At 37.4% G+C, this 27,820-nt stretch overlaps 3 protein-coding genes across 5 annotated transcripts; all 3 read right to left on the reverse strand.

Moving 5' to 3' along the window:
• Positions 1–4,943: 4,943 nt before the first annotated feature.
• Positions 4,944–15,039, reverse strand: LOC131797496 (uncharacterized). Of its 3 annotated transcripts, XM_059115133.2 has the most exons (4): positions 14,723–15,039; positions 12,145–12,227; positions 8,074–8,293; positions 4,944–7,496 (listed from the first exon to the last, which is right to left on the reverse strand). In XM_059115133.2, exons 3-4 carry the CDS (start codon positions 8,141–8,143, stop codon positions 6,523–6,525), a joined length of 1,044 nt encoding a protein of 347 aa, XP_058971116.2. In that variant the 5' UTR covers positions 8,144–8,293; positions 12,145–12,227; positions 14,723–15,039; the 3' UTR covers positions 4,944–6,522. The 3 variants fall into 3 exon arrangements, with proteins under 3 accessions (XP_058971116.2, XP_058971109.2, XP_058971102.2); XM_059115126.2 differs by lacking the exon at positions 12,145–12,227; XM_059115119.2 differs by lacking the exon at positions 14,723–15,039 and having other exon boundaries at positions 12,145–12,355.
• Positions 15,040–16,310: 1,271 nt separating this feature from the next.
• On the reverse strand, positions 16,311–18,934 carry LOC131797769 (uncharacterized). Its single transcript, XM_059115430.2, has 2 exons — positions 18,744–18,934; positions 16,311–17,510 (listed from the first exon to the last, which is right to left on the reverse strand). The coding sequence occupies exons 1-2, from the start codon at positions 18,841–18,843 to the stop codon at positions 16,525–16,527; spliced, it is 1,086 nt and encodes a 361-aa protein (XP_058971413.2). The 5' UTR covers positions 18,844–18,934; the 3' UTR covers positions 16,311–16,524.
• Positions 18,935–19,822: 888 nt separating this feature from the next.
• On the reverse strand, positions 19,823–27,620 carry LOC131797662 (uncharacterized). The gene is made up of 3 exons (XM_059115327.2): positions 27,503–27,620; positions 22,288–22,470; positions 19,823–21,870 (listed from the first exon to the last, which is right to left on the reverse strand). The coding sequence occupies exons 2-3, from the start codon at positions 22,385–22,387 to the stop codon at positions 20,885–20,887; spliced, it is 1,086 nt and encodes a 361-aa protein (XP_058971310.2). The 5' UTR covers positions 22,388–22,470; positions 27,503–27,620; the 3' UTR covers positions 19,823–20,884.
• Between the last annotated feature and the right edge of the window lie 200 nt (positions 27,621–27,820).

Consider the following 27,820-nt stretch of genomic DNA (forward strand, 5'->3'; position numbering starts at 1 on the left):
CCAAATGTGTATCAAAAAATATCAAACAACAGCAAGTCTTCTGTTAATGGCTCATTTCTTTAATAAATTAATTTGCTTTACATCATAAATTTACATCACATAAAAAAGCCTCCCATATTATATTTAATACTAACATCGCATCAGCCTGATCAAGGTTACTTTTTTTCTGGCATCTTTAAATAGCTATTCTAATGCAATCATGGTTGCATGATTGCATAGGACCATAATAAACATATGCAAAATTTCTAATCAGTACAAGTGTAGAAAACTGTTGTTACAAGCAAATCATTTAGAGTTAATACAGTAAAATTTCCATATCTCAATATACCGAGGGTTCAGATCAGTAAAACCTCCCTGCCCTTAGCCCCTTGGAATTTCCAATAATCAATGATGGCTGTCACTTGAGTAAGGATATTTCCTTACAAAGCACATTCACTGAAAACGAAGTTCCACAAAAAATAATACCTGGTAAAAGTAAAATTTTATATCTAAACACTACTCAATACTTGCTTATAACTAAACACTCTGTACAAGCATATGAAGAAGCTTCAATCAGTGAAATCAGTAACAGCATAACAAAATGATGTATTGGTGGACAAATTTAAATGCTAGATGGTACAATGTATATAAATAACAAGGATCTAGATGACAAAAGTTCTTTGCACTGACTGTAAGTAATCTCAAAAGTAACTCAGACAGTAATGAAAGCTTGAAATTGAACCTTACTTACTCCCAGAAAAAAAAAACAATAAGAAATTTCTTCTTAACCTTTTAACTCCTAGATCAAATTTGTAATTCTCCTTACTGCCAGCCATACAATTCTTATGATGTTAGTTCAGAAAATTTAGTATTGGATCAACTAATTATCCCCAAATTGATATTTTACTTTATTCTCGTCACTCACCTGGTTGATATTACATTGATATTGTAAGGAGAAATTCTGTGTTGGTCACTGATGGGAGTTAGAGGGTTAAAAGCTCAACTTATCTGGTATTTTGTCATGCTCATGGAGAAATTGAGAAAGGAAAACAAACAATGGAAAGTTGGAAAATCAATAATACCAAGCTATAACATTTAAAGAAATTTGAGGCAGAAAAAAGAAGAATCATCTGTGAAATTATGCCCATGAAAAGGGTTCGATCTCTGCCTCACTGGAAGAGCATATGGCTACAAAAATCAAGAAGTCTTCATTGAAAATTTTGATTAAAACACCTGATATCATGCAATTCAAAACAAAATAATTTTCTCTATCATTTGAAGTCATATTTACATATTAGCACAATAGCACTACAAAATCTTTCTAACACTGTTTAGAACAGTATCTACATGAAACAGATATTTAACAGTTCAGGGCTCTTTTTATAGCTAGCATGCTTTTGGAAAATGTAAAAAATATTTTAAAAATTATAATACTTTAACTAAAAATAAGACAACTTATGTTACTTTAAAATTGAGTAATCAACTTTATCTACATGATAAATAGTTCTCTTGAAATCGTATACGTATAAGTTATGATAAAATGTAATGCTTATTTTTGTCCATTAACCACACAAATGCCTAACAAATAATGCACATTGTGGAGCCCCAAGATAGATTTGCAAACTGGATAATTGCAGATTGCGACTCATGTTGTAAAGCAAAGCCCCTCCAGGCACAAAATTGGTTAGTGCCCATGGGGTGTACTTCACATGCAATGGAACAGTTAATCATCAACTGGAATCAAAGGTAAATGCCACCCAACAACCATACTACTCCTTATGCCTATATGATTATGTATTCATTTTACATTATGCTGTCTGCACTTAGATGCAGAGATACCAACCTCTAAAGAAAATCTGAAGATATCTGATAATGTTGATCACAATCTTAACTCCATCCCCTTCACTGTTAAACCCTTTGCCTCCTAGGATCTTACACAATTTAGCTGCCAAAAGTACCAAAACAAGCAAATAGCATATCAAATGTAAGATATTTCAAGGTGTTAAGACATGTGGATCCACGAGAATTCCTTTCATTGATTCACCTCACCAAGTGGAGATTTTTGTATTGTTCATAAATTTAATAGAGTAGTTTGATTGTTGAAAGACTGTTGTTGGCAGAGGTGACTGACATTCCACTCACTTCAGGTCAGTTTATACACACAGGACTTAGAACATTCGACTGACAACAAATTTTCACTTGACTCTGCTGATGACTTCTACTAAGGTTGGCACAGCATCAATCACCACAATCGACAACAGTCCTTCTCAGGACTACTTTCACCTAGACCATCACACTACTTAATTACACCATGCATGTTACCCCCAGGTTCGATTCATTTACTATATACCACTAATAAAGTTTAATCTGCAGTTAAAATAAAAATAAGCCCTTTCATTACAAGGAGTAACTAAAAATTTATTTCACCTTATTATATCAACCCATTTTCCAGCAGAAAGGTAACAAGAAGAAAAGGTAACAAGAAAAATGAGAAATACCAACATTGGGATATTGGTTGATTTAACTCAAAATTCCTAGGACTAAAATTAAACAAATGTAAGGCAGACAGTGCAGAAAATCATTTAAGTAGATTTAAGGATTGGAGGGATTCAGTGGAAAGCATGTTTATAAGGTATCACATATCAGAGAATTCTACAATTTAACCACTAAGAATTCTCAGGCTAAATTGTGATGGCCAATGCTACTGTTTGTTCAACCAAGAAAAATATTCATTAGTTACTTCACAACATATTTTGTACTATTCTACATGTATTTTTTGGTGGAAACACTGAGTGTGAAGTAAACAGATGTTGTGCCTGTCATCTTATGGACATACAACCAGTCAAAAAGTTACCCTACCCTTTCTACACACTTTCTACAAACGGATCAAAAATGAGAAGGTGTGTATAATCAGTGAAAGAACAGCGTATGTGATAGAATTCTCATAGATTTAAACCAGAGAGCGATACACATTTACATGAATATGATCAAATGCACTCACTAAAGAATGAACGGACTCAAATAATATGGTCCTCTACAGCCTTAACAAGGATCAGAAAAGTTGACCACCCCAAGACATAAACACAAGTTTTATGCAAAAATCATTTTACGAAACAATCGTCGAGAAAGAAAAATTCCTTCTCCCCTTCGAAGATACCTGAGGTATCCAACTGAGTCTAGTAATTTATTAGTTATATTGTTTTTAGAGCAAACACCTGAACTCTATCATAATGCGTGTAATATTAGCTACAGAGCACGATGTAAAGTAAAAAAAAAGTTTTTTCAACATAAGAATAATAATCATAAAACATTTTATCCTTTGTCGTGATCTAAAAAGCCTTGGGGAACATACCTTGAACCAGAGTTGGTTGACTATGGAGTTTCAAACAACATCACTACGCCCTTTAGAGTTGATCTCCGAAATGTCTTCGTTTTCTTTCTCTTCCCCCTCGCATTCACTCTCTTGAATAACTTGCAAATGAGAGGAGTTTCGATAACTACCTTGACTTTCGCAGCTAAGCTGACGAACGGGAAATGGTTTATGTCCTACGCCGTGCAAATGCTCTTTCAACATGTCTACCCGTAGTTCACAGGGTTTCGCCTTCGGACATTGTTTACTTCCTGATTTCACTACTTTAGCAACTGCCGGTCCTGGATATTTTTTCACAGGTTGCGTGTTGTGTTGATAATAAGTCGCTGTAGAGGTAGAAATCGGGAAACCTCCGTGAAAACAGTAACCAGCCGAGTATGGGGACAAGGCTGATCCATAACCAAACTCTTCTTCGTATAGATAGGTCTTCACCCCCTTCGAGGGACATGAGCGCGCACTAAAACTAGGAGATCCAGTGCTTGAAGCCGTACTCTTGCCGGCTTGAGTGTTATTTCGCTGTCGTCTCGGCTTCCAATAACAGTAATAGAAGCAAAATCCGAAGACAACCAATAAAAATAGAAACGCACTTCCCAGAGGTCCAACATAGGAAGGGATATTCATGTTTAAGAAAATTTTCAAAACAAGTTGTACAACTCGAAATCACGTTGAAAACTTTAAATGACGATGTGCTCCCACAGATCTGGTTTAAAAAAATAACTATGATCTTTCTCGTGCCCGAATTTCGCAGTCTGCCTAGAAGAAATAATCATTAGGTATTTGTTTTTCTCGTGGTATTACTAATCAGTCTCGTTACGGCGTCGTGTTCTCCCTCGTTGTGAATGTCTATTTGAGCGCAATTATCTGCGTTTCAACACCAGGCAACGCGGCCAATTACACTATTTGAACATCACGAAACCATCACATGTCTAAGCGACATCATAACTGTAAAAACTGAAGGGAAATGACTGTGAGGGGCTACTGCCTGATCACGTCCTCTTTCCAAACTTGTTTACAGTCCCACTTTCCATTTCGGCCTTGATAGTCACGTATTCCTTTATATAAGCGCTTCCTGTTGTCCCTTACGTCAATCATGCAAGCGCAAGTGAAATCACGTTTACGATAACAATACAATGGCTGTGTATTATAAGTTTTTTTGTTGCTTTTTTTTTTTTTTTTTGCTGGTTTGCGTGTGTTATGTTAGCAAGGTTTTCCTCATAACAATATGCGGGAATTTATTTTTTGATAAAAAAAGACCGTACCGAAAACAATAGCCCTAGAGGTTCCATAGTAATCCTCTGACAAAAGGCTTTGTTTTAGAGCAGTATGGGGTTTTACATAAATCTTTCCATTGATCTTTGGATTAAACTTTACACGATCATACACGCATTTTTACTGATTCTTGTTTACCATCTATTATCTTAGATGCGCTTGGATCACGTCATCAATTAAGCAAGTAGTTTTTATGTTGCCTAGCATCTGTTTAGTAGCAAATCACAGATGACGTCAAAATGAGATAAGGACAAAAAAGAAGCACACCAGGCACAGAAACAAGAACAAGTCCAAATTATGCACTTATTGTTAATAAAGCATTACATTTTTATCATTTTGAGTCACATACTTGCTTTGATAAAACACAATGAACTACTGCGCTAAATTACGAACTATATGCCATTTTCTTAAGTGTTCAGAGAAATGCGCGCGCCGTGATTGGTCAGAACGAGTTCATTATATTTCTATAGAGCACGCGCCTTACGTCACACGAGTGCACTGTTGAGATATAATACACGTAGCTTACGTCATCAGTAAGAGCGCGCGCAATTCACGATAAATTTTATAAAAGAAATATAAAAACTTGTTCCTCAAGCATTGTTGAGTTATATAAGCACTTGGGTATTTTTAAGAACACTCGAGAACTCAATAATGCACTCGGCGCGTTTTTTAATTCTCTATTAGCATCACGTTTCTCTTCGACGCCATTTAGTTGCCTAAGAAAGCATGAACTCAGACCGAGGCAATCTTTACTTCCTGTGTACCCTTCTGCTCCCAAGACACTACAAAATTGACTGACTGAGTTATGGACCGAATTGTGGAAAATCTCTTTGGTTTTTGAATTTCAAATAACAATTTTTCGCCTCTCCCCTCCCCTCTTGATATAACTTGTGTGCAGCTATATCAGGAGGTTGTCGGAAACAGGACACACGCGACAATCTCTAACGGTAATACTGGTAACCGGTAATCTATGAATTTTAATTAGAGAGAGAAATAAACATGACCAAAAGGACTAATGAACAGAGGATAAATACCAACGTCAGTTTTTTTTTCGTTTTTATCAAGTTCAGAATTAAAAGTTAGTAGTGTGACCAAAAATTTAATCACTAAACCCGCTATGCTTCGTCCTTACAGTGACGTTTTACCAAATTTCCCTCTTTTTGGTTTCAGGCGTTACATTCGGTGAAACCGACCATAATTTAACCATACTTTATATGGAAAACATACTTTATCAGTATGCGTGCGAAACGACTCTACTGACTGGGTACGAGTGAAGCTTACTTTGCCATGGTTACGCTATGAGATTGCATGAATTGGGGAGGCATGGCAAAGGCGTGGGCGAACTTGCAGTGGGCAGAATAGAATATAAGCAGTCACATGGGATTAGTAAGATCGACGAAAGTTTGGAGTAAACGAACCAACTCGAAAGTACTTTTAATCGTTCCAAGCTTTCCTCGATCTTAGAAAATAACTGACGGCGGCTTAATCACTCGATCAGCGTATGTAACACTCTACTCTAACTGAAAAAAAAAACATTTGTCATGCAGACCAACCGGATCACAGATACGTTTGATGGCGATCTTGCCAGTTATTCATTTACTAGCTACATAACGGTAACCGTTGTACATGGACAATTTTATGGTAATGTACATGACAATAGGATACGAACTTCATCTTCAAAAGCGTATGGTATCTTTCCGTAACAAGTATCGGAGTAAAATATATAATCGATATTATTATCTGCACATAATAAACTGGCACGCCCAAGGAAATGTAACCTGGCCTCTTTGAAGCTAGTCATCCGTTATCAAAATGGCAGCAGTTTTTTCTTTGTTGCCATTCGTCATGATGCCACTGAGTGAAGTTGCATTCCGATCTCCACAAGCTCTAGTAGTTACTTTTCCTTAGCATTTACTCAAACTGTCACTATAATCTATGATCCAGCTTCTCAATAATTCCTTATTCAAAGCTCCATCATGTTTAAAACTAAGTTTAAAAGGATGAATAAACACCAATCTAGTCTTGTCATATTTTTTCCAGAAGATGTCAGCCTGCCCGTCCGTTGAGTACCCCGACAGATAAACTCCGCGGATAAACTCAAAATTTTCCGCCTTTTCGAGAATTCGACACATTGTGGGAACCGCAATTTCCAGGAATGTTTGATGCTTGTGGAAAATACGAGAGAGTTTTTTATATGCATCCGCAAATTTACCAGGAATGTAGAATATGTCTGAGCGTCCTCGATCGCAAAGGAGAGCCCAGTTTTCACTCCTTTTGAAAAGATCGGTGGACCCGTTTATGCCCCGTAACGGGTCTCGGGAATGGACTTTCTTGTAAACTGAGGTACTGCCAGTTTTGTTCGGCAGCCATTCATTTTTTGATGATTTGCGCACAGCCCAGATTTCATTGAAAGCCTTTTGACAAGTTTTCACCCCCCACTTTGAATTCCACCAATACCAACCTTTGATCGCTATCGGGTACCTGGGGTATACTCGGATTTTGTCTCGGTCGAGTCCAACAAGATTCCAATAATTTAACAGTACGTCATCGCTGATTTGTAAATAACCAGCGTATCCAGGATATTTCTCCATGGCACGTGACATGCACATGTAGGCAAAGTATCCTTTGTTAACGTCAACAGCCTCGACGGTGTAGTTCTTAGTCCTCTGTGGTCCGCAAAACATGGTCGTTGGAAAGGCATTCTTGTACAGTGCAGTGAGTGTTGGGATACTCGAGTAGAGAGGATAGTGGTAGACAATTACAAGCACAATGTCCGAAAATGCGTCTCGGAGGCAGGAAGATTTTGAATCATTGTGTACGGCCAAGAGTTCTTTTCGCATCAGAACGTAATTGAAAATGGGACTGAGAGGAATAACACCTGTATGACAAAAAGTATAAGTGAAAAAGTAAAAAAAGCCTTAAGGCATAAAAAGGTTCCTCTTTAAGGAGTCTCCCAAAATTCCGAAGATCTCAGCAGCAATTCTCCTTCCTAATTTCCATATATTTCCTTTTGAATCACTTGAGAGAATTTGAAATTCCCTCAATTGAAACATTGACCTTATTTTTCTTTTAATTGTTGATGTTTTCGAATGGTCCTATGAAGTAAGGTTTGCTGGTAGGCATTGAGGAGAACGAGAAAAAGAACAGGGAGCTCCGCCTTGAGGCTGAACTAAATGTTCTTACCCATCTAGATAGCTAACTATGGTGCATAGTGAAGAGAACAAAAGTTCATTTCTTTCCACAATTGATTACAACTTTTGAATAAATAAGTAAACTATTAATGAAAACTCGCAAAGATGTTACAAAAACTTCCTGCTACTCTAAAACAGAGCTGTCGTCCTAAGGTATCCCATGAATTTCACCATTGTTTTCTTTTATTCAAGAAGTGTATATAAAATGTTGGCTTGCACGGAAATCTTTCCGCAAAAAGCTTAGTTAAAAATTGTATCACAAACCGTAGCCGATGCCATACACAAATGTCGCTGTGAGAAAAACCAACAGGGCCATCCTTCGATTTGAGCTCATGTCTATTTCCCTTGTGTTAAAGGAGCGGACAGCGGTGAAGAGTTGACAATTCGAAAATCTCTGAATTAATCAATTCATCTCCGCTGCGCAGTTCCCTGAACTTTTTTCCACCAATCAAAACTTCCTGGGTACGGAGGTTTGTATTCGGACCTGTGAATATGAATTTGTCTGGTAAGTGAAAGAATTGGGGATAGATAAGAGAAAAATGAACAGGAAATTTATGTTGATATTTCTTTAATTCAATGCAATCTAGTCAGTCTCACACGATGTTCTATGTGGAGAATGGAAACCGTTCCTGGGCGTTCTTAACAGCGGTAACCCGGGGGAGAAATAGGGTGAAATGTGTGTATAAAATTAGGGAGAGAGACCGCAGGAAGAAGAATACAAATGAGACCAGATAAAGTGGACAAATACGTTTACTACTGTCACAACACTTAACCGCACACGCGTAAGAAGGAGATCGAATCGGATTAACATCCTCTTAACGATCTCACTTGCTTCTCTGTAATGAGAGTGGAGGGACCATCTTGTTTGGTGTCCTCAAGCGCAGGCCACAAGGAGGTACAGGACTAAACCCGTCTCTTATCTCTTCTGAACTTAAACTTTGGTCGATAAACAATAAACACCCAATCTCACCCTTGTTAAAAACAGAGACAAGAAACGATATTTGAAGGGCAAAATTACAGATGAACACTCAAGACTCTGAGTATCAATTCACAAAATAAAACAGGTGGAACTAAAACTGCTCACCATGAAAAAACATATTTTGGGACAAAATATGTATACCACGTATCTTCGATAATAATCCGCCATGGTCATACAACAAATGATAATGAGGTAGTGTGCTAGTAAAATATGTGGCACATCTTTTCGCGGGAAAAGTTGAATGGAAACAAGAGACATCAAATAATACGAAAACGACGGCACTTTAAGAAATACATCACAAGAGCACTTGCAAGAAAAAAGCGAACCAAAGGAAATACAGAAAGCAGTCGAACAATAATACCAGGTACAATAATTCAAAAGACATGATTAATGATCAATAGGGTGATTCCGAGAGGCCAGGCGCATTTGTTTTAAAACGAGTAGAAGTGCAGAGTAAAAAGGCTGAGTAATTCTGATGCAAATGTGCACCTGGCCTCAATTCGATATTAAGCCAGACGAATGCTAAATATTTGATCAACTATTACAAGCCCACTTGAAATTTCAGCCCTCTTTCGGAAAAATACAATTTAAACAGTCCAAATCTCCCGCAGCATTATTTCAATAGTAAAAATAATTAATTGTAGCAACTCAAAAAGACACACTGCGGTTCGTTCGAGACCAAAATACCGCTTTCATTCTGGTACATTCCCTTCTGGAATAAAACTTTTGCCGCTAGTTTTCATCATCACTTTTGAACTTAAATCGAAGTATTAGATCTGGGTGGAGTTCATTCCCAAAGAAAATTTTAGAATTACATTTTATAATAACATATTGATGTCTGTTGATTATCCTCAAACCAAAATAAGGGGCAGCACGAGTTAAAAAACCCAAACTAGATTAAGCTTGATATTGAAATGCGCTTTTCAACGTTAACGAGATTAAAAGGTCAAAAGAAGCTTAGCTAAGTTAGTAAACTCGAATTAAATCAATCGATTCAATCTTTCTAACCTGTTCCATGTTAGTGAAGACAAGCAAAGAATCGGGCGCGTGAAAGAGATGAAAAGATAGCCTGTAAGAATATTCCCCTTCCAGAAAACCGATCATCGTGTCAATAAAGTGTTTGACGTAAGATGAAGGGTTTCTTTTTCGAGAGTATTTTTCACTTTGCCTGTCGTCCCCTAACAAGTAAATCGAGAGGAACAAGAAATTGCTTTTTTGTTTTGTTTTTTGCTTGCCCAAGATAAGTTCTTACCTTTTGTCAACGGAAACTTTCCCCCTTTGCGGAGAGAGCTCTGCATGTAACATGAGTCAAAGAGCTTCTAAACTTCGAGAGGAAGTCGATGTTAATTTAAGTGTAACAGGGATAATCGGTTTAAAATCCAGTACGTTTTTGGCTATTGAAGTGTAATTGCTGGGTAATAAAGAGTTCTATGCATACGATTTTAAAATTATCCGTTTGGTTTCGCAGCCGTTTTTTGCTTTCATTATATATTCCACTACTTCGTCATTTTACCAAATAAGGTCGTGAAATAATAGCGGGATAATAAAAGGGAAAGTCATTCAAGAGCTTTCCAATGAAGCTGAAATGCGTCAGTCTGTAAACAGGTTAAAATTTGAATTTCTGGCAACTATGATTTTGGAAAATATTACGGTTACTAAGTTTAAAAGGATAAAGAAACACGAATCTGGCCTTGTCATATTTTTCCAGAAGATGTCAGCCTGCCCGTCCGTTGAGTATCCTGATAGATAAACTCAGTAGATACACTCAAAATTTTCCGCCTTGTCGAGAATTCGACACATTGTGGGAACCAAAATTTCTAGGAATTTTTGATGCCTATAGAAAATAAAGGAAATTTTTTTTTGCATCCCCAATTTTACCAGGAATGTAATGTAAAATTAAAACTTAGTAACCGTAATATTTCTAATCTCGTGGGCGCCAGAAACTCAAATTTTAACCTGTTCACAGACTGAAGCAGCTCAGTAGCAAGAGAATAATGACAATATCGATGATAATACAGTAATGAGAGCAGTAAAAATAGTAATTTAATGTAACATAATACGAGACGACGACGATGATAATGATGATGATGGTTATTAAAAAACAGTCATGTTAAGCAACCTATTTGCAGTTGTGTAAATAAGGACTTTAAGATCGAAGAACTAAACCCTAAGCAACTACTTGTCTCCAGTGCCCTGTTATCAAAATCCAAAGAATGATACATGACCAAGCCTAAAACGTCATCAAAAAGATATAAAAAACAATTGTCTTAAGTATGGTTCCTAAAAGGGCTTCTGACGCTTTTGACAGTCTAGTGTCGTTTGTCTCTGCTAAGTAATATTGTCATTTAGCAACTTCACGTGATATTGTTCTTTTTCCCTTTGCATTTTTGAAAATTATCAGGTGACTGTTTTACAGGGTAGGCAAATCATTCTGACGCGAATTTTTAACATTATCATTATGTGAAGCGTTATCTTGCTCTTTGGATTTTGATGCAAACAAAACGTTTCCTTTAGTTAAGTTCCTGAGCTGAGGCTTCACGGTTTCTATGACGGTCTATGACGGTCTGCAAATACACTCGGCAAACCCTCTTCAATGGCACAGGAATTCAAACGCCACCTCATTTTTTCCTAAATAAAATGACTATTTTTAATCTTTTTGTAGACGAATAGGTATGTAGCTTCTTAGCATACGTGCATACGCAAGTACGCGCAGTCAGCTTGATATGCAATTTCCTTGTCGAAGACGTAAAAGTTTCGGTTGATCAGTGGTAAGTGACGTAAGCGAGGTAGGAGAAAGGGCAAGAGCAGGCTTCCACTAGCGGCCCCTGCGCTGAATCCTTCCACTTACCGTAGCTGATACCATACACCATCGAAACTATCAGAACAACCTTTAGAACTAGCCTTCGATTTGATCCTAGAATGTTGCTGTGAAACATGTGAGCTGCTATGGCATGTTCTTCTTGTGAGTTAAATTGAAATTTCATCAGGTGGAGAGAAATTTTAAGTACTCAACGCGAATTTTTAAATTAAAGCTGAAAACTAATTTTTACGTTTTGGCTTAGGGTGTGTGTTTGTTGTCGTTTTCATTTGTAACGAAAGTTAAAAAGTGAAATTTCCATGCAAAACATTGAAGTTTCCGAGAAATCAGGTTACATTATGGTGACAAATGTAGACTACGTTTCGGCTACCCTACTCACTCAATCTGTTTCTAATGGGTGACCACTGGGATTGCAAAAAGAGTAAAGTTTAGCTTATGTCCCATTTCTAAGATATTTCTAAAATTTCTCTGACGCTCAGAGTAGTTCAACAAGCTTTTCTTAGAAGAAACATTTATTTTGAACATAGGAGTCACCTACTTTATATTCATTTGGAAAGAAACCAGTGTCCCTACAGCCATTGAAGATGTTCCATGTTCCTTCTTGATGGTCCAACGCTGAATCTGTCTCGTTTTCAAAATCAAAAGAAAACTTTCTCTAGGCGTGTGGTTTTTTTTTGTCTCACTTAGCTGACTTCGGAGTTTGCATACAATACTAACTATGGAAGCTTTCTTGCGGGAATTTGTATTGGAGGGTCGATGACAGGATTGGAATCGTTAGTCGAAGGTAATATTGCACAAGCAAGATTAGATTGAATATCACAAATGATTTATATTGGATAAATCATACACTCTTATCAGCCATGCTTATCAGGTCCAATAAATGTGACAAAAACATTGGAACCTTTGTTATTCCAGCATAATTTTTTTGTTTTTTTATCAAAAATTTTTTTGGGAAATATTTGAGTTACGCCTTATTTGTGGTATAAATTAACTTATCTAGTTTTCATTTTTGTTGGAATTACTCGTTCAGTGTTTAAATGATACATTTAATATCGTTGTTTGCGTTGTTTGTTCGTTTCAATTTGCTTGTGGTTGTACTGTTCACAAATTATCCAGAACGTTATTATAGATTGCGTTCCTCTTGAGATGCATCTGCTCGTATATTTTACTACCTGATCCCCAACCCTTATGGAAATATTTTCGGAATAAATTTTATTTGAGGGGAACATGTTCGTAAACAATTGCCCTGAACAAATTTTATCATACATCACATATAGCTGCTGAATTTTGGTTTAAATTATAAAATAAAGCAGAAACTTTTGCGAATACGTGTATAAAATGGCGACATTACGATAATATTGTAGACTAATATATGTCATGATTGTACATTCCAAACGTTAAGAACAGAGCCAATATGTAGTGTGTCGCTGTTTTGATACATTTGTGAAGGGTAAATTGATCACGAGAATAAAAACATAGACCTCCACGATATATATTTATACGATTTTAACATAATCTTTTTTTATATCATGAAGCAAGAAGTGTGCAAGCCTCGCATATTAAAAAGAGAAAGAGCATTTGGAAAAAGCGAATTCTTTATCGTGTGGCGCCTTAGGAGTGCTAGCGATACTCAAAAACAAGAGCAGATATAAATAATACAATTAACATGAGACTTACTCCTCTGAAAACACACGTTAAGGCCACAATCTCAGATCAAAAGTAATCCATTCGCTGAAAAAAAGACTTTATTTGCAAGGTTTACAATCATGTCGGAAGCGTATTATTTCAAAAGGCTTTATCATCATCAGCAGCAGCGTCATTAAAATTTCATATGGAAAGCAAATGCTGAACATTATACCCAAAAAAGTTTCCAATTTTCTTACCTGGGGGCTGCCAACCCGCTTCTTGTTTTTCAATAATCTATGCATGCCCAATGCATGTCAAACAAACAATTAACAAGCAAGGATTGACACAAACATATGATTAAACGATTAATTATAACGCAAAGAGGGTTCATGATTGCATACAGACACTTTTGCTTTAACACTTGACGAACTAACAATCGGTAAATATTTGTCATTTTCATTTTTATTTCACGAGCTGGTTCCATAAGTCAATTTCTATGGATCACCATTCTGTATATCTCCATAAACGCACAGCCGTGCATAAGTAACATATCATGAGCTGTTATAATGAATTCCATTGGCCAAAATTTCCGAAAGTCTACAGAAGTAGCTAAGAAAGAACTTAGAAATTTGTCTTACTGAATAAGCCATTAAGCTGGCAAGAGCAACGATACCGACAGCAATGCAGCCTATAAAAGATAACTCAAAAGAAGACGAATGAACAAAAATGAAAGGAGAGAGAATGCTGACATAGAATCCAAACGGCTAAACTGACAAATCTGAGCTGAATATTTAATTCGTGATTTTCAAAACTAGACCTATCTCCTATCAAACCGAAAAACAGGCTAAACGAAACAGATACGACTAAAATCTCGTTTTCCGCACCAGAGCCTTCAAAAGGTGTAGAAGTTGCATCATTTTAGATCTCCACAATCGGGGCTATAAATGCCCAAGTAACTTCAGTTTACAAAACAAACTAGCGCTGAAGGTCTGGGAGGTGTCCATGATAACCGTCATGAATATGAAAAAGTTTCTACACTATCTCAGAAAAAAAAACTAAATCTAGCACACCAAACTACACTGAATGCACCAAACTATAACAAACTACACCTACTACACCAAACTACACCAAATTACTAAAGGGGGCAAGTATCTAAAGAAACTGTGGTGCTGCGTCAGTGAGAGAGTATAACAAGGTAATATGGTATTATCAACTGAGTTGATAACGTAATTTGATCACCATATAGAGTTTCAAACTAGCTTTGAAACTCAGTTGATGATACTAAAATATCATGTTAAACCAAATTACACCTACTACTACATCGAAATGTACGGAACTACACCTGTTACACCACACTACACCTACTACACTTATTTCTCGATTGTGGAAGCGTTGGTTTTTTTCTTAGATAGTGTGGTACCTTTTTTAATACTCATGACAGTAATTATGAAACTATCACCGTAAAAAACGTAAAACTTACGTAAACTTACCAAGCCTCTGTACCCCTTGGCGAAGTCTTTGTAGAAAAGGGAAGCTGGCTAACGACAAAAACAGAGGAAATATCGCCGGGTAAACAGCTGCGCAATAACTTCCTTTGTCTTTATCGGCATGCACTACATTCAATACCCGAATATTACACTGCAGATATAAACTCACCGGTGAGTTTGCTGCTTTTATCACTCGAACATAAAATTCACATCCTCGGGCCCCTGTCCGAACCCTTAAAATCATTAGAATTGACCATCCGCCACGAAATCGACGTTACATAACTATTTCGGTAAAATTGCATTTATTTTGATGTTTATAAATGAGGCTATTAATGGCAATTTAGTTCGCTAACATTTCAATTTTCTACATTCTGACATTTCCTCTTGTAATATTCCTCAACTCAAACATTTTTTCCGATCGGAGGATTACACGTAACACGTACCACGCGCCATCTGATGGATCAAAACTCACTAGCTACCCAATGAAACAGCGACTTGGACTTTTGAATCGCATTTGATCAGGTCGCACACCGTGAAACTGCATGTTCAAGGATAGAAAATAACACTATCAAAATATATCGTTTTGGCGACGACACGTCACTGTTTTCAAATGCAAATGAGAAGAGATTATTTTTGATAAAGATCGAAAAAAAGGCTGTCATTACTAATAATATATGCACGGTCGCGCAGGGACGTACGATTCCTTTTGTCATGTGCTCGACTCTATATTGAAATTAAACTTGTTGTGTTATTGGACTGATGTCTTCAGTTTTCGGCTATTCGAAACCCCAGTGCATTTCAAACGTTATGAAATATTAAATTAAAACGTGGAGAACAAAAGAGTGGAATAACTTAAAGAAAAAATTAATTACTTATATAGGTCACCTTTCAAGTACAGAATAGATTTCCAGGTTTTATTGCTTACGTTTAAGGCCATTCGCGGCCCTTTTCCGCCATATATTTCTGGTCTTGTACATGTTATGGACATAAATTCTAGATGTAGTTTAAGATCTGATAATGGTATACTTTTGAACTTTCCGACATGCAAGCCTTTAAGTGCACTGGGTGATGGGTCTTTCTACATGGCTGCTCCCAAATTATAGAACGATCTTCCAGTTTTTATCAGAAATATTTCTGACTTATTTAGTTTTAAAAAGTCTCTTAAGACATATTTGTTTAAGAAGACGTTTCTTACCGAATCAACATTATCGCTATCATCATCATTTTTAAATAGACTTTGTACATAGTAGACCGAGTTGCTTATTAATTATCATTATCGATATTACTCAATATTAGCATGGTGCATAATTTCAACCAGTTCAGTTCATATTGTTGTGATCAGCTAGTTCTAGATATATATCTATTATTATTATTATTATCATTATTATCGTTATTTTAACCGGCATTGTACTGCGCAGCTGAAAATGGTAAATCGTTATTTGTTTAATATGAATTAATAAATATTATTATTATTATTATTGTTATTATTGTTATTATTGTTATCATTATCATTATTGTTGTTATTATTATCATAATTATAAGCCAGCATGACCTACAAGGGCACACAGGTTACTCAACGGTACTTCAGAAGTACGACTTCAAATTTATTGGGGTGTAATCCTTACTGAAATATTCTTGGCAAACCAGGTAATTTATGTCATGAATAGAGAAAAAAAAAGTTTACATGGAGTTACGGGGACTTCGTATATACAATCTCGCCCTGGAGCTGCATGTTTTTACCTCACAAACTGCCCATTCCTATCGTTTGGTAGGAATCATTTTTGTAATAGTGTCATAAGTTTTCTTTAACATTCACTCAAACTGTCACTATATTCTATGATCCAGTGTTTAAGTAACGCCTTATTTAGAGCTCCATCGTGTTCATAATTAAGTTTGAAAGGATGAATAAACGCCAAGGTCGTTTTATATACTTTCCACAGGAAGTCAGACCGTCTGTCCCCTACCCCAGGCAAGTAAATTCCAGGGATATACTCAAAATTTTCATCCTTTTCTATCATCCGCAACATTGTAGGAACTGCAATTTCTAAAAATGAACGATGCTTGTAGAAAATACGAGATAGTGTTTTGAACTCATCCGCAAACTTTCGTGGAACGTAAAATATGTCTGAGCGACCTCGAGGGCAAAGAAATGTCCAATCTCCATTCCCTTTGGAAATATCTATAGACCATTTAATGTCTAATAATGGGCCTCGGAAATGCACGTTCTCTTTAACTAAATTATTTTTCACCCTTGCTTTTTTTTTCTTGACGGAGTATTTGCGCGAGGCCCAAATCTCGTCGTAGGCTTTCTGACAAGTCTTTACTCCCCACTCGGAGTACCACCAAGACCACTTTTCAGGCGGAGTAAACTCAGTTAGTATCGGTACGTTAGGTCCTTCCCAAATTTTTTTCCGATTTAGTCCAACTAAATTCCAGTAGTTGAGTATTAAGTCATCGCCGATGAGTAAATATCCTGAGTATCCCGGATATTTCTTCATGGCAAGTGACATGCACATGTAGGCAAAGTATCCTTTGTGAACGTCAAGAACCTCGACGGTGTAGTCCTTAGTCTTCTTTGATCCGCAAAACATGATAGTGGGAAATGCATTTTTGTACAGGGTTGTGAGTAATGGGATATTGGAGTAGAAAGGAGAGTTAAACACAATTACAAGTGCAACGTCTGAAAACGCATTTCGAAGGCAGGAAGACCTTGATGCATTGTGTACAGTTGGAAAAGGTTTGTGGAATTCTGGTTTTGGTACTTGATAGCTTTTCGAGATGGGAACCAAGCCTGTGAAAGAAAAGACATAATGCACAAAGTAAAAAATAGTAATACTGGGGATACTAGGTTATCGTTATATTGCCAAGTTCACGCAATTCAAACTTTGGGTTTGATTCCAGTCTGACAATAGACTCAAAAACGCACCAATTATGGTAAATTTGTTATCTTTGAGGGGATGAAGCTCTTTTGTTTAGAGAACAAAAGTATTAAGTATCGATTCTCAGCCGAATACCTCAGCGCGAATTTTGAAATCATCGCTAATAGCTTAAACGACAAATATGATCTGCTTCGGTGGAGGGGTAAGGAGGTTTTTGTTAATTTGCTAACGGGTGCAAGAACTAAGGAAGTGAGAAAAAGAAAGAAAGGTGATCATGCTATGGAATGCTTATGAACGAGTCAGGTCAGACTGAACCTCAGGGTATCCTAGGAATAATTATTTTTGGAATCAACGGGGGAAAGTCTAGCCTGGACTGGCCCTCATTATTAGCGCTTTGGCACTACCGTTTCTTCGCCCGCAGCAAAGTATGAGACTTTGAGCAACGCCGGTTAAAGGACTACAAGGGGTCTGGAAATGATAAGTGCCAGACCCCTGGAAGAGCTCTCTTCGCCTCGTCTCGAATCTTGCCGCTGGCGTTGAAGCGTGCATGCTGCTGCGGTAATAATGACGACCTGCTGAGAGCCAGAAACAGTATAGAATTGATGAATATGAAATTTTGCTACAAAAAGTGGGACTTCTCCTCCTCCTCCGATAAACGGTAGTTTATCTCCTTTTCCCATCAGTTTTTTTTTATTTAAATAAGGAAAGCACCAACTGTTTAACGATTTTTTTTTTCTTCCTTTAACAGGACTTGCGTAATTTGCATAAAATGTTTTGGTAGGCGAAGCATGCCACGACAATTATTGCCTTGGCGTGTCGCGGAGAGTAAATTTATACAATTTGTGTAGTGGGAGGGATTGAACTCTACGACATTTCTCGTTCCAGAGACAGCAGAGTCGAAAAGAAAGCTTATTTATTGAGGGAAACCAAATAAGAATAGCCTTTTACTCCATACATCCAAGACTGTATTATGAACTCTTCTTTCCAGTTAACGTTGCCATCAGTTTTACTGTAAGTTAATTACGAGAATTTTGATTGTTTTCAGTACAACTTTCCTTCACTATTTCTATGGCCTGTTTTCTGAGTAAATTTCCGTCTGCAAAATTCCTAATATGAACGGACTTAGTATGAATTATTTTACCTACCGTAGCCGATGCCATAAACTAGCGACACCGTCAGAACAGCCAAGCCCGCTAGCCATCGATATGAACCGGTCAAACTGGTGCAAAACACTTGAGTCGACATAATCGAGTAGTATAGGAGTTTGCGGTACCAGATCAGTTTTGCAAAACTGATCTGATACAACCTCAACTCTATACTACTTACCAGCTAATGGAAAAATATTCTATGACTCCATTGTGTTTATACAAAGTATATGTTTTTCAAAATTGAAGTGCGTTTAAATATTTGCATAATTAAAAGAATCACCATCGCGTGACTTAAAAACAAGAAATCGATGACGTCATACATTATTATTCACGCACTTTCTGACATTTTCCGAAAAAAAAATCTAAAGTTTTATCGTTGATTTCGAGTCGGCGAATTGGAGTATTCATTCCATTATCGAGCAGTTTTCCTCCACGGTTAACACTTGGAAAACGATTGTTTTCTCAATGTTAAGAGCGTGGTTCGCAGACAAGAAAACGGTTTGTATTTCGTTATTTACGACTGGTGTTTTCCAGTAACAAAACATTGTTTTTACAGAAGTTTTCCGTCGAAGATAATGCGTTTTCGTCCACTTTCTAGCACAGTAAACGCGTAGAAAACGGTTGAAAACCACGTGTCCTCCAACGTTTACGGGTTGGTCAACATAATGAAACACGATGTTTTCTAACGTTTTTGGCTGTTTGCGTTGAGAAAACGCTTTGTTATCGGCGAAGCTCGGCGATTCACCACCCGAATGCGGTTATTCCCGCGCATTTTCTCGTATTTGTCGTTTCGATTATCGCGCAAAAAATGGTAGGTATTCTTGTATTTATCGGTGTTTTACACTGTTAACCATTTGGACATCTGTATATACATTTATTTTTCTTGCTCCTCCTAATTTCCTTGGCTCTGGGCTCCCTTTCTTTTGAACGATTTCGAAGAGGTTCCATGAATCGCTGAATCCAATGCGCAAATCAAACGATCCATTGAACTACTTGGAGTAATTCCCTCCCTTATATGACGCAAGTAATAAAAGCCTTTACATTAATTTTTTTTCAAGCCTTTTTATTACAAATTAACAAAAGTAGTACTCGCCTAGTTACATCAGTTCTTAATTATACAATTTTTGCAAATATTTAAAACACAGAAATCCTCGAAATCTAATATTTAACAAAAAATGAAAAAGTATCAGCAAAAACAAACACTCTTACTACAATATTTACGAAATTGTATATCTAATCCTCGGAAAACAAATATAATCTGCTTCATTTCGGTCAATAAATGAAACCACTAATTGACAAGAACAAACCTTGCACAAAAATGAGTGAAACATAACATCTGTTTAGCCCCTGAGGTGGATCATATGTAAAATTCAGTAGGAAAACATTGAAATGCGTATGCGTGAAATTTGGATAATTATGTTGGGACTCAAACAGGCAGTCGTAAAAAAAGCTTTTACATGTATCATCAAGTGCAACATTTGGAGAAAAATTTAGTGAGGCGCCATTTTATCCGTTCACAAAATATGAAAGAATGGCGTCCGCGCAGCCAGCTTTCAGTATTTTCGAGTCTGATTTTCCGTTCCTTTCCGATCATGTTAGACCTTCTCGAACACAAAATGAAAAGTAAAATGCTACAGAACACTCTGCTTGGAAAACGATGGGCATCAAAATCTTAAAAGCCACAAAATAAGCTTTCGAGTCAACAACGCTACGATTCTCTGAAGCGATGCGAATTGGGGCCGTAAATTCGGACTAAAAGCGGGGCTTAGTGACATTATAAAGATTTCAAGGCTCGGTAAATGTTATGATTGAGTGAAAAGATATCCAAAAAGTATAATTTAATAGAAGAGTTAGAGTCAAAACGTAGAAATCTAAGAATTTTCATCACAACGCTGCGCAATTTTCTTGCCGTGAAGTCAAGTAAATTACGATCTAAGCGTGATGAATTCCACACCTTGAAACTGCTTGTTTATTCAAGGATAGAAAGTAACGCCATCAAGACATATCCGTATGCAAAAAGATTATTTTTGATATATATCGAAAACAAAGGTGTTTGGAGCTGTATATTTCCACCTCACAAACTGTCTATTCCTATCGTTTGATAAGAATCATATTTTTACTAGTGTCATAAGTTTTCTTTAACATTCACTCAAACTGTCACTATATGCTATGATCCAATGTTTAAGTAACGGCTTATTTAATGCTCCATCGTGTTCATAATTAAGCTTAAAAGGATGAATAAACGCCAAGGTCGGGTTGTATCTTTCCCACAGGAATTCAGACTGTCTATCCCCTACCCCGGGCAGGTAAATCCCAGGGATATACTCAAAATTTTTTTTCTTGTCTATCATTCGCAGCATCGTAGGAATTGCAATTTCTAAAAATGAACGATGCTTGTAGAAAATATGAGATAGTGTTTTGAACTCATCCGCAAACTTTCGTGGAACGTAAAATATGTCTGAGCGACCTCGAGGGCAAAGAAATGTCCAATCTACATTCCCTTTGGAAATATTAACAGTCCATTTAATGTCCAATAATGGGCCTCGGAAATGCACGTTCTCGTTAACTGAATTATTTTTCACCTTTGCCATCTTTTTATTGACGGAGTATTTGCGCGAGGCCCAAATCTCAGCGTAGGCTTTCTGACAAGTCTTTACTCCCCACTCAGAGTACCACCAAGACCATTTTTCAGCTGGCATAAACTCGATTAGTATCGGTACTTTAGGTCCTTCCCAGATTTTGTTCCGACTTAGTCCAACTAAATTCCAGTAGTTGAGAATTAAGTCATCGCTGATGAGTAAATATCCTGAGTATCCCGGATATTTCTCCATGGCACGTGACATACACATGTAGGCGAAGTATCCTTTGTAAACGTCAAGAGCCTCGACGGTGTAGTCCTTAGTCTCCTTTGATCCGCAGAACATGATAGTGGGAAATGCATTTTTGTACAGGGTTGTGAGAGTCGGAATGTTGGAGTAGAAAGGAAAGTTGAACACAATTACAAGCACAACGTCTGAAAACGCATTTCGAAGGCAGGAAGAGTTTGATACATTGTGTACAGTTGGAAAAGGATTGTGGAATCCTTCTCTTGGTACTGGATAGCTTTTCGGGATGGGAATCAAGCCTGTTAAACAAAAAACAGGATGCACCAAAGTTAAAGATAGTAATACTGGGGATACTAAGTGATCGTTATCTTGTCAAGTTTACGCATGTCAAACTTTGAGTTTGATTCCGGTCTAACAATAAGCTCAAAAACGCACCAGTTATGGTAATTTTGTATTGTTTGAGGGGATGAAGCTCTTTTGTTGAGAGAACAAAAGCATAAAGTATCGACTCTGAGTCGAATACCTCAGCACGAAATTTGAAATCATCGCTTATGGCTTAAATGACAAACATCTCTTTCACTATAAATTACTTGGGAGAGTTTCTGGTTGATATCAGCACAACTGTCCTTAACTATTTCTTTGACCTGTTTTCTGAGTAGATATCCTTCTGCGCAACTCTTGACATGAACAGACTTAGTTTGAATTATTTTACCTACCGTAACCAATACCATACACTAAGGACACCGTTAGAACAGCCAAGAGGGCTAGCCATCGATATGATCCGGTCAAACTGGCGCAAAACACTCGAGTCGACATGGGTCCCGTGATCCAGTTGCAAGGTGGAATGAGGACAGTGTTAACGATTGGATAACTCCATAAATCTCACCTGTGCAACTCCTCTGTTGGGCAAGCAAAGCAATAAACCTTTTTCTAGTTGATGAGACAAATTTACATTATTTGAAATTTTTGGAGAAAAAGGAAGATAATTATACAAAGTTCGTTGCACAAGTTTGAAAAAACTTAGTTGAAAAAATTAATGTATGTGTGCCACAACACATTGTGCTCGAGACACTTTGTTATAGATACATGGGAAATCGAAAATTTTCACTAAGCACTAACTAATTTGTACACTGATTCGTCTCTCCTTGTAGTACATGGATGGTGACGCAAATCTGATAGCGCTGTCCGAAATCCATTATTGTTTTGCATTGGCGCCTGGTTGAAGGAAAATATAATGCGGTATTGGCGGTTTTCTCAAAATAGTAATGATTCAATTAAATTGTCGACGTCAGGCTAGAATATATAAACAATCTTTAGAATGTGATAGATGCAAAGTTTGATATTTTCTTAATTAAAACGACAATTCCACAAAAGATTCATTTTAGTTCAAAGAAAATTGCGAGGAAGACACATGACTCGAGCAAACCAGCTATAAATACTTAAAAATATCTACACATTTTTCGGTAAACTTCTAAATATCGTTGAAAATATATATAGTGGTATATTAATAGAAAGACATCCTATATCCACAAATTTTTCATTAAACATCTGAAGATATATAAGGTATATCAGCGGTCAGCATGGCACTCAGACGTGTCCTTCTTGGCTCCGTAGTTTTATCATTTTTATTGCTTTTATTTGGTCTTCACCCTGAGAAATATTTATCTGGACATAGCCTATATTATTTCTCTTGTGCACCGCTTCGCTCTGGCAGCTCAATGTCTTCGTTGGAAGTGATAACGGGCAACAAACAAGTAAACTCCACTCGGAGATTAGGCCGCCATCTTGGTTGTCGACTTCGTGGAATGAGTTACCTCGGCGCTAGAGTGAACTATCATCACAATTCAACTTCCAGTTTTCAACTGATTCGACTGATCAAATCTGGTGATGTAAGTTTAAATCCTGGCCCCTCTGCTATTCAAGCTGTAATCGGAAATCGACACTCGACAAACGGCGACTTTGCTTATGCTAGCGCTGTTGGCAATCGTGCACCGCCGTGTCTACGTAATTTGGTCCACATTATTGTGCCCAAGCCTCAACAAGTGTTGGAAAATATCAAGAACGATACGCAACGATTGTTGCTTTGCCTTCTCAATGCTCGATCTTTGAGAAATAAGTCAGCGTCGTTTGTGGATTTGGTATGCGATAGCAAAGCAGATCTATTTGCTGTTTCTGAAACCTGGCTTACAGACAATGACACTGCTATTCTTAGTGAAATAACACCACAGGGATACAAACTCCTTCATCATCCCCGCAGTGATCGCAGAGGAGGTGGGACTGCATTGATTTTCAAAGAATCTATCAACGTTGAAAAGGTTTCAGCTGCAGGAAAAGAGTCATTCGAGGTGTCAGAATGGTTGGTCAATCCTGTGGCTACTACTCGTTTGCGGGTTGTTTTAGTCTATAGGCCTCCATATTCTGTTAAACATCCTGTGTCTACTTCAACATTTATCACTGAATTCTCAGATTATCTCGAGTCTTTGGTCATGTCAAGTGAGCCTTTGTTAATACTGGGCGATTTTAACATTCATATGGATCTACCTGATGACACTGACTGTAGAAACATGTCTGACCTTCTGGTGTCGATGGGTCTTAAACAACATGTTCTACACCCTACCCATGAACTTGGTCACACACTGGATTTGATCATCACTCGTATATCTGATAACATCATTGCTGGGTGCCCCTACACTGGTGAGTTGTTTTCTGACCATTTCCCAGTCTTCTGTCAACTAAAACCTGAAAGACCTCCGGTGGCCATCAAACATCTGCAGTTCAGAAAAATTAAATCAATTGACCGTGATCAATTTTCCGAGACGATTTGCTCTTCTCAGCTCTGTCTTGACCCACCGGACGACTTGGATACCCTAGTCAATTGTTACAATGAGACACTAAGATCTATACTAGATATCTATGCACCTGTCTTGTCCCGTGATATTGTTGTTCGGCCTCGAGCACCGTGGTTTAATGAAGATATCAGAAAAGCTAAACGGTCGAGACGAAAGGCTGAAAAGAAGTGGAGAATTACTGGCCTATCTGCAGATCGTGCTGCTTTTAAAAAGGAAAGAAATCGTGTGGTGAACTTGATGAATGAGGCACGTCGTGTCTACTACAATCAATTCATTGAAGATAATAGTTCTGACCAGCGGAGGCTGTTTATGGCAAGTAAGAGTCTACTGAATATGCAGCCGGATAGAGCTCTTCCTCCTCATACTGACGTTTCTCTGCTTGCAAATGACATGGGCGAGTTTTTTATTACCAAGATTGCTAATATAAGGTCAAAGTTGGAAGGTATCTCTCCATCGCATCTTCTGTCGACGTCGGAGCCTGATCTGGTATCTGAACCTAGCGATATTGTACTGTCTGATTTTCAATGTACAACGGCTGTAGCAATACGTGATATGATTACATCAGGGAAGAAAAAAACTTGCATCTTGGATCCAATACCTGCGACTCTGTTATCTGCCTGCCTTGACCCACTCCTTTCTGTAATAACGAATATGGTTAATTTGTCCTTACGAACTGGATATTTTCCTGACGCCTGGAAAACTGCTGTGGTACATCCATTATTGAAAAAGCCTGGTCTTGATCCTCTTTTCAAGAATTTTCGACCAATTAGCAACTTGCAATTTGTGTCCAAACTTACTGAACGTGTGGTAGCCAATCAGATTCAGTGTCACATGATTAAGAACAATCTCTTCCCTCAGCTTCAATCTGCTTATCGTTCCCATCACAGCACTGAGACTGCATTGTTAAAAGTAAAAAACGATTTGCTAATGAATATGAACAAGGGGCATGTATCACTCTTGGTGTTATTAGACTTGAGTGCCGCCTTTGACACTGTTGACCACAAGATTTTATTAAAAGCCCTTCAGACGAAACTAGGTGTTTGCGGCTCTGCTCTTTCGTGGTTCAAGTCTTATTTGGAAGGGAGATCTCAAAGAATTTGCATAAAAGAGACGCTTTCGCAGTCATTTGATTTGAAGTGGGGTGTACCTCAAGGTTCTTGCCTCGGCCCGCTTTTGTTTACTATCTATTCAAGTGATTTGTTTTCTCTCCTGGAGTCCCATTTACCAACTGCGCATGCTTACGCGGACGATACTCAGTTGTATCTGTCCTTTAGTCCTAGTGTTGGCACTGGTGAGTTGGATGCGGTCACTGCCATTGAAAATTGTATTCGTGACATTAGACAGTGGATGTGTGTGAGGAAATTAATGCTAAATGATGTCAAGACTGATTTTATGCTTGTTGGGACACGGAAGCAGCTCACAAAGGTGTCTATCGATGGCATCAGAGTCGGAGATTATAATATTAGTCCTTCTTCATCAGTCTGTAATCTGGGCACATGGTTTGATCCGCATTTGAATATGGATGTACATATTACCAAAACATGCAGCAGCTCATTTTATTATCTTTATAATATCAGACATATTAGGAAGTACTTATCTAGAAGTAGCACTGAAACACTAGTTCATGCGTTTATAACAAGCAGACTTGATTATTGCAACAGCCTTTTGTATGGGTTACCGAAATATCAGTTGTCTAAACTCCAGCGTGTTATGAATGCTAGTGCCCGTTTGGTATATTGTGCTCCAAAGTCGTGCCACATCACGCCTCTACTTCACGAATTACATTGGCTGCCTGTTTGTTATCGTATCGAATATAAAATAATTCTTCTTACATTTAAGGTATTGCATGGTATGGCGCCCGATTACTTGCGCCATTTAATATCTATCTTGCCGCCATCTAGGTATAATTTAAGGCGCAACGATGACTCTGCAGCTTTATTAACTTTCCCGAAGATAATATCCAAGAAGACCCTGGCAGATAGATCGTTTAGTTGTGCCGCCCCTAGACTTTGGAATTCGCTTCCTACCACAATAAGATCTATTTCCAGTTTAGATATTTTTAAAATTAGACTTAAAACTTTTTTATTTAATAGGGCGTTTAATTAGTTCTATAGTTTTTATAATTGAATTGCATTATTTTAGAATTGTAATTTTGAACTTCTATTTTAATTTCTAATTTAATATTTATTGTAAGGCGCAGTTGAATATTTTTATAGAAACTGCGCGGTATAAATTTAAATTTAATAATAATAATAATAATAATATATCTAGCCCAGAACACCTCGAAGTTTAATCGTTAAATGCTCAGCTCGACACAACACAGTTAGTTTGATTTTCAATTTTTGCAAAACGATAAGTCAAACAAAAACAATTTTGTCAAAGAATAATTTCAGCGACAACAAAGAGAAAAATTCCATTACATCTTCTGGTGAAGGCTCAAGGCTCTGCCGAACAAATCTTCCGAGCGCACGCGATACCGACGGAAATGCAGCCTATTAAAGATGACTCGAAAATGAGACGAAGGAACGAAAACGAAAGGAAAGAGAATATCGACACAGATTTCAAACGGCTAAACTGACAAATTTAAGCTGAATATTTAATTCGTGGTTTTCAGGGCTAGACCCAGCTCCTTTCAAACCGCGAAAACTGCCAAATCGGAACAGATCCAGATCTTGTTTTCTGCACAATAGTTGAGAAGTTGTATCATTTTACATCTCCACCATCGAGGCATTATCTGCCCGAGTGAATTCTCTCAGTGAACGAAACAAACTAGCGCTTGAGTTCTTGGAGGTATTCAATACAATACAAACTTTATTGACACTCCCTAAGAGGGCTTTTCAGTGACAATTAATAATTACAATAATAAAAATGTTTAATCTATACAGCTAAAAATAATTACGAAAATTACAAAAAGAACTAAGAAACTTTAGGAAGGTCCACACTATACTCACTTCTCGATTGTGTTAAAGATAGATAGTGTCGACTGTGTTTAAGATAGATAGTGTGGAACCTCGTCAGTCTATATTCGTGACGGTAATTATGGAACTACTACAGTAAAAAACGTAAAGAGCCGTAAACTTACCAAAGCTTCTTTACCCCTCGGCAAAGTCTTTGTAGAAAGGAGAAGCTGGCTAATTATAAAGCAGAGGAAATATTCGCAGTATAAACAGCTGCGCAGCAATTTCAAATGAACTTAGCTGTACTATTAGTACAATAACTTCCTTTGTCTTTATTCGCATGAACTACATTCAATACCCAAATATTGCACTGCAGATATGATCTCACTGGTGAGGATATTGATGATTCTCTTTGGCGTTTGCTGCTTTTATCACTCGAAAATAAAAATTCACATTCTCGTGCCCCTGTCGGAACCTCTCAAATCACTAGAATTGACCATCCA

This window comes from Pocillopora verrucosa, chromosome 8 (genome assembly GCF_036669915.1).
Source record: "Pocillopora verrucosa isolate sample1 chromosome 8, ASM3666991v2, whole genome shotgun sequence".
NCBI classification, from domain to species: domain Eukaryota; kingdom Metazoa; phylum Cnidaria; class Anthozoa; order Scleractinia; family Pocilloporidae; genus Pocillopora; species Pocillopora verrucosa.